The sequence below is a fragment of the Myodes glareolus genome, chromosome 3 (assembly GCF_982192425.1).
Source record: "Myodes glareolus chromosome 3, mMyoGla1.1, whole genome shotgun sequence".
In the NCBI taxonomy this organism is placed as follows: Eukaryota; Metazoa; Chordata; class Mammalia; order Rodentia; family Cricetidae; genus Myodes; species Myodes glareolus.
Window position 1 is genome coordinate 53,308,423 of NC_142028.1, and position 15,068 is coordinate 53,323,490.

Genomic DNA, 15,068 nt, shown 5'->3' on the forward strand with positions numbered 1-15,068 from the left:
ATGGTAAAGAAGCACGCTCGAGCTACCATCCCATATCGTTTGTTCTGAAGAAACCAAGTTAACACCTCACTAACGTGCAAATACCTACAATAAGACCCCACACTCCATGCCATCTGATGTGAAAATTAATATGAGGAGCAGATGCACCAACTAGTGAACTCAATATAGAATACAGAGGCTATACCTCATGAACAGCGCGCAGGGGCTGAGGAAGAAATTATGGGAATTTCCACTCTCTAATACGAATTCCAATGAGTCCTAAGTTTTCAGATGTCAACAATTTTTAAACATGCTTCACAGAGTTCTGTAGTCTAAGTAAAATGTTGCCAGAGACAGGGATTAACCTGAAAACACTGACTTAGCTTGTCAAAACGAGTAGCTCAATCCACCGATATTGGGCTACTGGGGATAAGACTTTGTGTGTGTACAGGTGAAAATTAAACTTTGGTCTTTCTTCTAGCATGTTCTAACAAAGACGTTGCAAACTAGAGAGACTTAATGGGTTTTCTTCACCTCAGCACCTGCCTACCTTCCCTGAGAAGTGGGCATGCACTGACTCTATCACTTGAAGCTTTGAAAATGAAGTCAATATTTTGTTGATGCTATACTATCAGAAAAACGTGTTTAATGTAATAAACAATCACATCAGATTGCATCCAATTAGCCTATTTTTGCATCACTAATGCTTTGAAGATATATATTCACGAAAATTGTCCAAGATCAAACAAATCAGCTGTTTCTCTCTAACTATTTATTTCATGAAACGGTGTTATATGATTTAAAGTCACAAAAGAGAAAAGGCGAGTGCTGCCGTATGCATTTCTACGCAGTCTTTTACAGCTTCCATACACTGAGCTTATCTAACTACGTTTATAAAGTGCAAAGCCTTACATTTCTCAAGGAATCACCAACAGAAAACTTGCCTTAACATTGATATTTGATTGTCTTACACTATTACCTCAGATGAAGAAAATCCTGTTTTCATCTGGTCTCTGACTGAAAAGCACCCAAGCTTGTCCGAACAGCCACTAGTGCCCCACAGACTGCTAGCCCAATAAGTCCTTCTCGTTCATGGGCCACACTTGACTCTTGTATAACCCAAGGAGAAACACTCTCGAGTTAAACAGAGGCAATGGCTGTTGAGCACGATAGATAAATTTAACCAATGCCACTTTTGGTCGGGCCATGTCTTTTAATAATTACTTTTTGCTTTAACTTGGGGCATTTTTTTTCTGGTATTCTTTAGTTGTGGGGAGAGTGCAGTTCAATTCAGTGTAACCAGAATAGGCAGAGTATAAGGGAGAATACATAAATTATTCAAATTATTTCATTTAGATATTAACTATAGTTAAGACTAGAAAAATAACATTTTAAACACTTAGAAATTATACAAACTTTAGGATAATATTGAAATGATGTTTCCATACATTCATTTTGTTGTAATTTCTCCACCAACTCATACAACCACTCTAATAGGAAAAATCTATTTCAATTTAATATTCTTCAATACAATATTAAGCATTACCCTCAAACCGAATGTAAACTATTATGTTAAAATCCATGGCAGTCAAATATTTGCTTTTCAGTTAAAAAAACCTTAAGATTATAGTGAATAAAACAGATAAACTTCTCTGCATCTTGTTATGTAACAGTCACACTGTACAAATAAAATGTAAACAAAAAGATCACGACTCTTGCAAATAGGAAACAACAATTAAATGGGGACTCTCAGTTCTACTGAGGCGGAACAAAGATTCCATGTATCTTTTACGCTACAACAAAAAGATGTTTTTGCTTGACGGGATGGTAGAAGAATGAAAGAGTAATAATTGTGACATTATTCAGAATTTCAGTCATATTAAATTAACATTTTATATTAAACCATTGCATTGCGTTTGCTTTAGCAAAATTTCAACTGCTTTCTGTACCAAGAGTGCCACAATGGTGCCACGAAACTTCCAGGTCTTTGTAAATAGATGTGTGCTGCTTTAAAGTTGGTTTTTAAAGAATTCCTTTCCTCGTGGAAAAGGTCCTAGACTGAGTCTGTGTGCAGCACGTCACTCCTGTTCACTTTAAGAATAAACTTTAAGAAGGGAGAGATGGATGGATTTTTTTTTCCTGAGCACAAGGATAAAAGCAAAAGACCAACAATGACTGGGCAGGTTGAGGAGTTCACATTGCTTAATGAACAGGAACACTCGGCTCTTCAGAATGAATCAATTAGGTGACTGGGTGAAAGATAAATAATAAGCAAGGACCTTTCCATACTTCCAGATCTTCTTGAACCAGTCATATTTACGAACTGAAATGTTTATGAAACAAGGCAACTCCCCATGGGGCATGGAAGACAATGTGGGAGATAGAGGTCTATGGTCAGAGCGGCTGCAACTTGCTCAAGTAATTAGGAAGCTAAGTGTCCCGATCGAAGGACGTTAACAAGCTCCTGCAGTTTCCACTCTAGCAAGAAATCAAAGAGACCCAAAGCAGACAGCTCACTTCAGTAAAAGGATTATGAAGTCTGGCTATTAAGGCACAGACAGCGTTCGACCACAGTTTTCTTTCTGAAGAGACTTTTGAAAGCAATTAGCTTTCAGGGTCGGGCAGGATTTGCTAACAGAAGAGTAAAGTTAAAGTGTGGCCCAGGAAAGCATTTATGAAAACATCCACACAAGTTTCTAGACAAGGCCTCTTTCAGATAACTCTTATTATGCTTGAAACCATTTCCAAACGCTACATAGAGAAATGTTCTTCATTACAACAGACACCAGATCCACTTGGGATTGGTCATGAAAACACTGACCATTTCTACCGTTCACTGGTTGCTATAATAATTACAGTGAGTTCAAATCCTTCTTTTAAGAGACAAAGCCTCACAGCAACCACTAGACATGATGCTTATAAGTAAGACTCTAATACCAAGACAAGCAAAGACACAGTCCAGTGAAAATGACACACGGAGCATGGAGCAGGGGCAGGCTCAGTCCGAACACAAGGGCAACACTCACGTACCTTGAGGACTTCCATCGGCACCTGGGTGGCAGAGGGAAGGGTGGTGGGCACGCTGACGTTTATGGCTGGTGTCTGACTCACGGGCACTCTCTGTTGCATGAACTGGGCTGCTTGCAGCTTCTGCTGCTGTTCCCTGCGCTCCTGCTCCTGCATCTGCTCACGCATGAGTTGCTGGCGTAGCAAGATGCGTGATGTCATACTGGAGGAGCTTAACGGAGGCTTGGAGGCCCCAGGATGCTCGGCCGAACTGCTGTGAGGAAATCAGAAGGCACACGGCATTTAGTATCCTGATGAGACCCATCATCCACATCGCGGGGTAACCTAAATGCCACCAAACTAGGAGGTGAGTCTGCACAGATATAATCAAGGCACGGCACGGAACGGCACTCCATGCAATTGAAAATCAAGAGGTGACAGGATTCTAGTCATTAGGAGTTGAATTAAATAAGCCAGGCTGATTGCTTCTAGGTATTTTTATCAAATCACTTATTTCTTTTTGACATTTTATGCCACACACCGCTCATCATCACTGACTATAATGTCACCAAATGCAACAACTGGAAGCCATCCATCTCAACGGCAGCCACGTCTCCACAGCTGAGAACAAATTTCTTGATTTGTTATTTTTAAATAGCTAAGTCTACCTAACCAATGGTTCCCATGTTATCTAAAATCCTTGAAGAAGTCTAACTTGGTCGCTGGTAAGGAAGCCCAGTTATGGGAAAGACTATAAAGGAAAGAGATGACACAATTGCTAATGAGAAGCACCAGGACCAGATGCTGACACTGCGCTCCACCCCTGTTTGGGGCAAGGGGACAGACAGAAGGGAAGCTGAACAGACAGCCCAGCTTCTTTCCGCTTAGTTTTCTTTGTGCGTCTTTCCTTGCGACTCCTCTGGACATGTCCAGGGCATTAGCGTTCTGTGCTTTTCCCACGAGCTCTAGTTCTAAAGGTTGGGACATGTTCTGTCCAATAGCATCTAATATGCTCAAATGCAGGTGAGGGAAGAGTAAAAAGAGTTCCTATTTTCCCTAGGTGAGGCTTTGGGTCACTTCGCTTGTCAACTCTGTGATTTGAACAAATGATAAACCTCTTTCTGCCTGGGTTTCCATACCTGGAAGGGCAGTCTACAGCCTTTTACCTGTTTATCAAAGTGAGGGTATGTTCTTTAAATATCTACTGCAGCCTTTTACCTGTTTATCAAAGCGAGGGTATGTTCTTTAAATATCTACTGTAACGCTTATACCGAAAGCCTTCCCTCCTAAGGCCTGGTGTTGTGAGGTTTAGATAGCACAATGCCCATAACCCCCGTCTACAATGAACATTGCCCTGGGAAATGTTTATACTTGCTAGTATTATCATCCAGTATAGGAATCAAACTTAATTATAATTATTCAAATTTCTCTGCAAGCTTAAGTACAAGATTTTGGCTTCTGGGAAGAGAAAAAAAATGAAATTTGCATCCATCATGCTTCAGGAGCGGCATCTAAATTCACCGTTCCTCCTGAGTGCAAACCCCAGCACTGTGTAATCTTCCTACCAAAGACAAAAGCCAGCTCTGAAAAACGGAAGGACAAAAAGGCTGCACAAGTGGCAGGTGTGCTACAGGTCAGAGATTTGTGTCACACTCTCACGGAGTCCCCCAAACACCCCAAAGTTTATTTATTTTCCATACACAAAATTGGTCCAGTAAACTACAATAATCATAAAATTTAATATCATGTATCCACTAAAATGACATAAAAGCAAATCTGCTAATATGCATAAAACTATGCAATGGAATAATTTTTTAATCAAGGTGGAAAATAACACTTAAATAATTAGTATCCAAAGCAGGTGATCAACTTCAGCAGACAATACTTCAACTACAGGAAGGGACCATGGTGTCCTAATTCAGGATATCAGTTCCCCTGGGAGTCTTCAACAGGCCCCAAACACAGACCATCTTTCTTCTACTCTTTTTCCCATTATTCCCTACAGACATATAGAGAACACTGAGCGAGCAGCACCTATACTTCACTTATTATCTTAACACTGTGCACTGCTCCACACAATCAAAATGCTTCCTGACCGTTCATTGCTGTTAATCTAAAATCATCTGTTCACTCAAAAAGAGCATCCAAAGGAAATGCATTTTCCCACTCTGAAGTGCATCTTCAAGGCTCAAATGTACTTTTCCTACACCAAGAAGACATGGGAGGAGGTGGCTATTAAAAACAAATAAGTGGTCTGACTATTCAAGGCCTGTCAGGTACCAGGCTTCTCAGAGAGAATGGTCCTTTTGATAAACACAAGAGCAAACCTTTGTATGGGAGCCAAAGGAACTGTGGTATAATCGTGCTAATTAACTGCACAAGACAAGTCACTGGCTTCAGTACTGGGGGAAATCCTTTCAATTAACAGTAAAGCATCTCGGGGACAAATTAAAATTATTAGTGAGCAAGCCCACTAAGGCTTCATACATTAACCACCAAAACATCGCCACTTAAAGTATCTTCTATAATAGTCTACCAGGGAAGAAACAATACAGACCTGTACAACAGGACGATAGAAATACGGGGAGCCATATGAAGGAAATGATAGTAAACAGAGTTTCCTATATTTATAGGAATAGAATAAAACTCAGCTAACTGACATTTTAACAAGGCTTCTCAAGGGGTTAGGACAATGAAAGCATTGGGGTTACTTAGCCATGTACACACACTCTGTAGGCTATTTCCACATTGTGAGACACGACTACCAGATTCTCAGCTTGTCTTGTCATCTTCTGAGTGTCCACTTGTCTTACAAACAACTGAATCTACAATTATCACCTTATAGACAGAGACAGGCACAACTAGACTTTGCCCCATTCCCAGAAAAAGGAAGCACAGTTTGGGAGTGTATGAAAGGGCCAGTAAGGAATGGAGGCTCAGGTAAGAATGGAAGCTTAGCTAAGATATATTCCAAGTGGCTAGAATGGCTACTTTTACAAAGGAGGACTTCCTGATAAAGCCACTAACGACACACGTGCAGAGATGTCTGAATGCATCTAGTTTTAATAGCTTACTGGGCCTAGCTTTGGGCCCACAAACCTCCGCTCTACCTGGATAATCATAATTCCATGAGTACGATTCCTTTTAACCTGATCATGTGAAGTTCACAGGTTTGACAAATAGTTACTGCTAGGTGCTAGGGACATGGGCCTTCTAACCCCACAGTGAAAGCCCTGGCCACACTGATTCTCCCAGATGCCTTCATGGGAGGTCCATTATCTAGACTGCTGGGTTCTGATCTAGTTCTGCATATGAAGGTGTACATCTCCCTTCTCCCCCAGATATAAAATCTCATAGGCATGGCTGCAAGGGCTTTTGCTAACACCTCCCTTTGGCTCTGTAGCCAAACAAGCGTGAGACTTGCTCCATACTAGTCAAAAAGGAGCGCCGCAAAGTAGACTCAAGTCCTACTTCAGCTGTTGCTGGCTGAAGAATGTGAGCTTTAATGGGCCATTCAGTCTCTCTGAGTGTCCCCCAGACCGACCTCTAAACACCCTGTGGGGACAGAGTGAGTGAAAGTTAAGATAAAGGGCTCAACAGGACAGCTGGAATGCAGCACGTGGACAAGATGGAAACCCTTGTGTGGCCTCGGCCACCAACCCTCCTTACAGTATTAGCTTTCAAAGCCTCCTTCTCTATGATGGTAAAAAGATACTGGACAAGGTTCTGTCTTACGTGACATATTCTTAAGTCCAAATATTTTATTTCACTAGCTTTACCAACTACTTAAAAACATCATAAATTTCATCAGATCCCCAACATTTGGCCAGTATCGCTTGCCTATGACATTGATGCCAGGGTTGCGCTATAATACCATTTAAATTCATCTCTAATTTTGAAAAAGCAATCCTGGGAATCCAGTCAGTTGAAACCCAGAAAGGCAGAAAGGACCATGGAACTTGCCAGTGTTTCCACTGATTTCTGCTGCACACCTTTAATCCCAACACTTAGAAAGCAGAGGCAGGAGGATCTCTACGAGTGCAAGGTCAGCCTGGTCTACATGGTAAGTTCCAAGGTCAGCCTGGTCTACATGGTAAGTTCCAAGCCAGTCTAAGATATATAGAGAGACCCCCATCTCAAATAAACAAATAAAAATAACACTAAGGACGTTCTCTAACAGAGTAAGCTTCTTCGTAGACACCCTGTGAAGTGGCCAAGTGACTCCAATATTTTGCTCCTTATTTCTCCTGATCTTTGAAGTGTTTTAATATATTTCCCCTTTGCACTACAGTAAAGACTGAAGCATATAATAAATGCATCATATACATATGGCTTGGCACAATGACTGAAAAATTAGTGGTAAAATATAATATTAAGTCATGAACTTGCCATTTCATTTTGATACAAAGAGACAAATTTTGATAAGTCTTGCTACACGTCTGGACCAAAGAGATAAAGCTTACAGCCTTTAGACTGTCCCTGTAAAATTCGGAGAATGCAGAGTTTGACAAGATACAGAGAGAAGGTGATTTAACCTGTACTCTCTTGTGGGCCATAATGTAAGAACATTAGCATTTTGCTCTGATACACATGTGCGTGTGCGTGTGCGCACGCACGCGCGCGCACACACACACACTCAAACACCTTCGCTCTAATCATTCAATGAACAGAGCTTAGAGCCTAGTCTCTGCCTGCAGTGGGATGCAAGGTTTTTATCAAGAAGGCATATGGCTGGGGTTAAGATACACGGTAAAGACACAGAAGACCCAATAGTATTGACTCCATACATTGGTAAGGAAGTCACAGAGAGGATAAACCAACTGGGCTTCTGAATGCAAAAGCTTGGTTGCAAGAACTCTCTCTTATGCAAAAATATGTGATCCTATTCCTGGGAATGCTGACTTCAATTTAGTCTGACCTAGGATTCAACAAATCAACAAAAGGTCTCAGTCTATTCTGATTTTGGCTGTGTTCAGAAACTAATAGTAAAACAGTGAAGATTGCAGTTGTGTATTAAAAAAGCCCAGGGACATGACTCAGACAGGAACACATTCTCAGTGCCCCAGGAAAGTCCCATCCTATAGTCACCCTACAGGGAGCCAAGCCGGACCTGCCAAGTCTCTGAAAACAGAGTCCTCAAGTGGACAGGATGGAAGGAGAAGACCAAACAAACTGAAAACTAACTGAAGAACCTATCCAGAAAGTTCCAACTCTCTATGCTTACAGAACACTTTATCCTAGGCCAAAGACTCTCTCATAAGACCATCCACAGATGCTGCCCCTAACCGTGTAGTTGTGCCATTAAGAAACATTCTTTGGCCTACAGACAACAAATTCAAGTTGGCACATTGATGCTCTTGAAGTGACAGTCCTGGTGTCTGACATTTGTGAGGGACCAGTTCTTCCATGAGTTCAACCTCTCCAACTGCACATAATTTAGGGTAACATTTTCAACATAGAAACTCCAAGAAAATATCAAAATGAAATTCTATCATACTTGCTACAAAACTGGCAATAATTAGGAATAAAACCTACTGAGATGAAAAATGCCAGTGATCACAATTTGGTGTCAAGCACTGAGATATTTCTTATCTCTTTTTAAAAATTTTCAGACAATAACTGAAAAATTTCTGATGATCTGGTATGATTGGGACATTGTGGAGTCCAAACTTGGATGGTCCCCCTGACTCTGGAGATTTGTGCCTTTGATTTGTACATAAAGGAGAAAACTTTAAGTTAAGAAGGACAAGCCATATGAAATTCAAACTTGACATTTTTACTTAACCAATCCAAGAGCCCAATTAGTAGGTAGAAAGAAGAGACACTGTTCAACACTCCCCATATTCTCTTAGCTGGACCAGCAGATATCAGACAACAGCAAGCTTAAAAATAAATTAGATCAAAAGTCAAAGAAACCCTTAATTCAGCTCCTAGTATATCAACATTCTCAAAGGAATACATAAAGCATGGTGTTCTCATTATGCAGTAAAAAAGTTAGAACATTCCATTATATACATTGGATCTAGTCATTTTTATTTCTTTTTTAAGATTTATTTATTTATTATATATACAACATTCTGCCTCCACGTATGCCCGCAAGCCAGAGGAGGGCGCCAGATCTCATTACAGATGATTGTGAGCCACCATGTGGTTGCTGGGAATTGAACTCAGGACCTTTGGAAGAGCAGTCAGTGCTCTTAACCTCCGAGCCATCTCTCCAGCCCCTTATGTCATCAAATATGGAGAAGTCGAGTTGGTGATCAACTACAAGCTTCACCCTGACTGAATAGGATGCAGAGTGCCAGAAAGTGTTACACATGCTGCCCCAGAAAAAAAAAACGATCATCAGTGCCACCCAGCTACAGCAGAGGTCTACCTGCAAGCTTGCCCCACTGGGACAATAAAGGCACAGTATTACAGGAGTAACAAACCACTTTTTGATAGGATTTAAGGCCCACTCCCTGAGCTGGAACGCCTACAAGACTTACTAAAGCAGTCAAGTACCTGAGACAAGGTCATGGACTTAGGGAAAAAACCTATTTTTTTTTATTCTGTTAAAAAAAACCAGCAATAAAATGACTTCTAATGACAGGCTATTGTATCCATTAATCAATGCATCATTCAAATGTTAAATGTTACCATCTTGCAGAAGATGGTAATTTATACAGAATGAGAGACTTTGGAGCACTTATCTTAAATGAGATGGCTTTATCATATCCTTCCCCTTAAGGAAGGATCTATTCAGAAGAGGAGACAGAAAGATTATTAGAACTAGAAATGGTGAACAACTCCAAGAAAAAAAAAGTATTTTCCAGATCCAACAGGGAAGATGCACATATGAACTCACAGAGACTGTGAAATCATATAAGTTCAAACCAGACAAAAATCCCAGCACGGAGAAGGGGGTGTAGACGCAAAGTTCCACCACTATAAAGAAGCTATTTGTAGTTGGCAGCTGACAGAATAGGGAAAGTCAGTTTTCTCCAGCCCAGTGCTAACAGCCACACTCCACGGAAGTCTGCGTGTCCAGAAGTGGATACCCAATGCAACCCATGGTTTTCATTTGTTTGTATGTGTGTATGAAACTTTGTGTGTGTGTGTGTGTGTGTGTGTGTGTGTGTGTGTGTGTGTGTGTGTGCGCGCGCGTGCGCTTCTTTGTTTGGTTCATTTGGTTTGGGATTTCTTTTTAGGACAGAGAAAGAACATGAAGTGTGGACAGGGAGGGGGAAGACTACGATCAAAACTATTTCACAAAAAAAATTTAATGAAGAAATTAAAAACAAAAGAGAGATTATAAACCAACATGTGCATTTTGCTATTTCCTCATTTTTATCAACACAACTTATTTCCTTGGCACAGACACTAGGGGTTGACACACTCTTGATGCCTGGGTTCTTTTCAGGAAGAAGACCACTGGGAGGGTATAAAGCAGCAGTGACATGCCACACTCAAGGGTTCTGTTCTTCAAATGAAGCTTCCTCTAGAAAACACACTCCAATGTTTTATGTGTTATTTCAGTGTGCTTGTGGTGGTGGTGCTGGTGCTGCTAGTGGTGCTGGTGGTGGTGCTGGTAGTGTGTATGTGCGTGTGTATATCAAAGAGGTTAGAGCTCCTCAGATAGTTACAGGTGGTTGTGAGACACCTGGCTTGCACTCTAGAAACTGAACTCAGCTCTTCTGAAAGAGCCATCCATGAGCCCACACTCCCCAGTCCTTGCTCACTCTATCGAGTCTGGATTTTCACTCAGACTTGGCTATTGGCAAGAACGTTTTAAAGACATGAGGTTTTCCTATTTGTACTCAGATGACTGCCTCAGTCACAGAGCATGCTCAGTCACTTTTCTATACAACATTGTAATGGGTTAAAGACGATGTAAATGCTTCCAATGATCGCTCTATGACATGTTCAGAATATACCTACCAAGACCCAGAGTTTACCACAGTAGATTGAAACCCAGAGGAAAGTGTTCATGCATTATGATGTAAGGTTTGGTGAAGGGCTGCACCCACTGCATAGGGAGGCAACCTCACAGGTGGCCACCAGGCTTATTGTGCCCACCCGTTATGCACACCTACGCAGCATCCTGTGCCACAGATTTCACCTAGCAAAGCCAGCCTCCCTTCCTCTCAGCTCGTGGATGCTCAAGGTTGGCCTAACCAATCAGTCTATCCTGTCCTCTGGCAAGAGGGTCAGAAAGGGGCAGTATTCTACCACAGAAGAGAGGGGACTGTCTCTCACAGAAACTGGTGTAAGGTGACTCTCCTTTACATTCAGAAATTTGGCAGGAAATGAACCTAGACTTTCTTGCATCTATGAGAGAAGAGCCACAAACTATAAACAGCAACGTGAAGTTAAAAAAAAGCAGAAAGGGCTGCAGTGCAGAAAGCACAGAAGGAGGGCATGTGTCCAGCTGGCAGGTGAGAGCTGGATCAAGACAACTCTGAATTCTTTGTAAGTCTGGACTAACCCTAAACAATGATTCAGAAAGGCTAGGCCATCTCTAGCCTAGCTTAGGATAGCTTGAGATATCTAAGAATCCCACAACAGAGAAATTAAAACATCGCCTACCATAACTGAACCAGATTCAAAGTCTATACAATAACTCAGTGAATTTCTAGCTAGTTAGAAAAGGCATTCGGAACAGAAGCTGTGGAGCTTCATGTCAAATTTTACAATTTCAGTACAGAATGTATTTGATGCACTTGTCCACCACCCAAATCAAAGACTGCATGACAGAATTTGAACTAAAAAAAAAAAAACAAATACGGAATAGTACTCAGCACTGAAGAAAACTAAAGTAAAATGTCTGCGGGAAAATCCATAGACTTGCAGACTGTGTGTGTGTGTGTGTGTGTGTGTGTGTGCCTATCTGTGTGTTTCTGGGCATCTGTGGATGGGTCTGTGGGTGTGTCAATCTGTGTGTATATCTGTGTCTGTCTCTATGTGTGTCTGTGTGTGCATCTACGTCTGTGTATGCCTGTGGATATCCATGTGTGTTTCCCTGTCTGGGTGTGTATCTATGCCTGCCTCTCTGTACCTCTGTGTGCATCTGTGTCTGTGTATGTTTGTTTGTGTGTATGTGTGTGTTTTGTGTGGTCACACAATCTCATAAAAAACTGGATATTCTCCCTCACACATGGAATCTAGCCAATGAGATATTTTCTAGGTAAACAAAGGAACACGTGAGTACAGTCCAGTCTGTTGTACTTTTGAAAGAAAACTTATTAGCTCTAAGAAAGGAAAACCAGTATTCTGCCCAAGACAACACACACAATGTAGTGGTTGTTCATCCCTTAGTATCTAAGGAGACTGAAGGCAGTGTCGGTGTCTTCCAATTCTGTAACATTTACACACACATAAGGAGAAACCTTAAGGGCAGGACCAAGTCTATGCATGGAATCCACTTAGGTTTCATGTACTCATCACACGTCTAGAGTAGAGTTCATTTTATATAACCATTTTGGCTAAGCCCATTTGCTGATGGCAGCTCATCACGTGAGGTCAAGTGTGGATTTTCCCATAGGACATACTAGTGCTCAAAAGCCCTGGGTTTCAGAGCCCTGCAGATTTTCCGGCTGAGGATGTTTAACCTGCCTTCCCCTCTTCTCCTGCCATTAGCTAGTCACACTGCTACCCATATTTCCCAGTTTCCCATGGACTATGGTAGCTACATGCCTAAATCTGGCCAGTGATTCTTAGGAAGGAATGCCAGGTGATACTTCCGAACACTGAACCTTCTGTCATCATGTCTCCTGTAAGTGACTATACTAGCTGGATTTCTGGGAGCCATTTTGGATCATGAGGAAGACAGGGACTTAAAAGTCAATCTGGTCTCAACCCTTCAGAACTGGGGATGTTGGTTCCATTGACAGCCACATGTGTAATTCATATTACATACTTCCCAGCACACAGACAAGATAAATGTTTGTTCAATGAGTAAATTCGGTATCCTAACAAACACTCCCCCTCATGGAATCAGTGGTACTAGAGCCTTGGTTTTAGGGAACCTTTGGTCAAAGGATGTATAGACAGAGATTGCTCAGACCCGAATAATTACACAGAAATTACATTAATTGCAACACTATTAGTTCAGGCTTCTTATTAACTAGCTCTTACATCTTAAATTAACCCATTTCTATTAATCTGTGTATCACCATGAGGCTGTGGCCTACCAGTAAATTTCCGAGGCATGTCTCCTTTGGCAGCTACATGGCATCTCACTGACTCCACCTATTCTCTCTCTATCTCTGTTCGGATTTCCTGCCTGGCTTTACTCTGCTAAGCCACAGGACGAAGCAGTTTTATTCATCAACCAATAAAGCCACACATATACAGAAGGACATCCCACATGAAGGATGGGTATGTTTCAGTCATCCAGTGGCCAGGGACTTTCAACCATAGGAATTTTCTGTATTTCTTTCATTCAAGGAGGAATTTCTCTGCATTTCAAGATGGAGAGAATCCTTCCCACCAATGAATCTACTCAGTGACTTCCTCCTCTCCCCAGACAGGTGCCAAAAATCAAGTGTGAATTAGACTCAGGGAAATTCTCTCTCTCTCTCTCTCTCTCTCTCTCACACACACACACACACACACACACACACACAGACACACACACATAAATAATGTAGTATCCAGAGTGACCACAATTGTTCAAAAGCTCATCACAGCTAGTTAGTGGGAATTCAGAGAAAGGAGACAGGAGGCGGTCGAGAGAGCACAGAAGCAGACAAGGAAGTTCCGGTGTACTTGTCGTCTCGGTGAAAATATACCAAATAAGAGAGATAAGAGAACAGCAGGCCTGGAGTCCAGCCCTAGCTCTGTCACAGGCTAGCTGTAAGACCTGCACAGGGTTTTGACATGCTCAGGGCTTAGAAGCTTCATCTGCAAAATGGCAGTGGAACAAAGATGTTGTACATGAAGTGGCTGTGAAAATGCATCAAAGTTAAAGTGCTAAGAACAGAGCCCGCAGACCATCTGGACAAATTATTTTACATTGTGTGTGTGTGTGTGTGTGTGTGTGTGTGTGTGTGTGTGTGTGTGTGTGTGTGTAATGTATGTGCACAATGTATGTCATGTATTTGTAGATGTTCATGTGTGGAAGTATGGGCATATGAGTGTCATGGCATGTGCATGGAGGTCAGGGAGCACCTATGAGTGCCAGTCCTTACCTCCCATCTTTCTTTCAGACAGAGTACTCTTGCACACACCAGTCTAGATGACCCACAGGCTTCCAGGAGATTCTCCCATCTCCACATCCCATGTCACCATAGCAACTCTGAGATTACAGACACATGCTACCAAGCCTGGCTTCACATGGGTGGGAGGGTCTGAACGCACTCCTCACCCTTGTACGCAAGTTTTACCCCATGTGCCATCTCCCAGCCCAACACTGTACTTTAATCCCTAAGATCATATTCTCTAAACACTTCAATAGCCTCAAAGCAATGAAATCCCTCATGTTACTCTCAGGACAGGCAAGCCTTTAGAAAGTTGCTTTCTGCTACGGTGCTCACTGGCTTTCCTAGAGGAAAACACATAATGAATTCCTAGGCAGGAAAAAAGTTAATGGAAAACAGTTCAGCACACAAGTTTTTTCAAAATCGTTTGCTAGAAAATTCATTCAGAGAGTTTGGAGGGATGCATACTCCTATGTCAAATACTACAGCTAACAAGAGAAAAATTCAAAACTAAGGATTAATTTGACGACAGATTTAGGTCTGTCCTGATGCTGCATCTGCAAAGCAAGTTTGACCTGGCTTCATCCCTCAGCTTGCTTAAGATCAGAACAAAAAACATTTGCAGGTAAGGTACATTCTTGCAGGGTATAATTCATGAAGAACAGGCACTGCCTTCCCAACTATTATCTGATTTATAAGGTAGAGATTTATTTTTAAAAATTTCAACTTAATGGCATTTCAAATGTATAATTACCTGTACTTTGTTCATAAAATGCTCTATCATTTGAGAGATGAGTAATTAGCTGTTTTAATGGCACAGGGGACGAAAACGTACAAGATATATATAAAAGCAAACTTCAGCAGAAATAGAAGCCGTTTTCAAAATTACCTTTTACAGGACCT

At 41.5% G+C, this 15,068-nt stretch overlaps 1 protein-coding gene across 8 annotated transcripts in view; it reads right to left on the bottom strand.

Moving 5' to 3' along the window:
• Positions 1 to 15,068, bottom strand: part of Mitf (melanocyte inducing transcription factor) — a 220,419-nt gene that overhangs the window by 78,515 nt on the left and 126,836 nt on the right. For 6 of the 8 annotated variants that reach the window (XM_085686784.2, XM_048438448.3, XM_048438446.3 and 3 more), the window contains one exon: positions 3,010 to 3,259. In XM_085686784.2, coding sequence (XP_085542910.1) covers positions 3,010 to 3,259 — 250 coding nt within the window. The remainder of the gene's footprint in view (positions 1 to 3,009; positions 3,260 to 15,068) is intronic. The other 2 variants (XM_048438449.3, XM_048438447.3) reach the window with 1 other exon arrangement.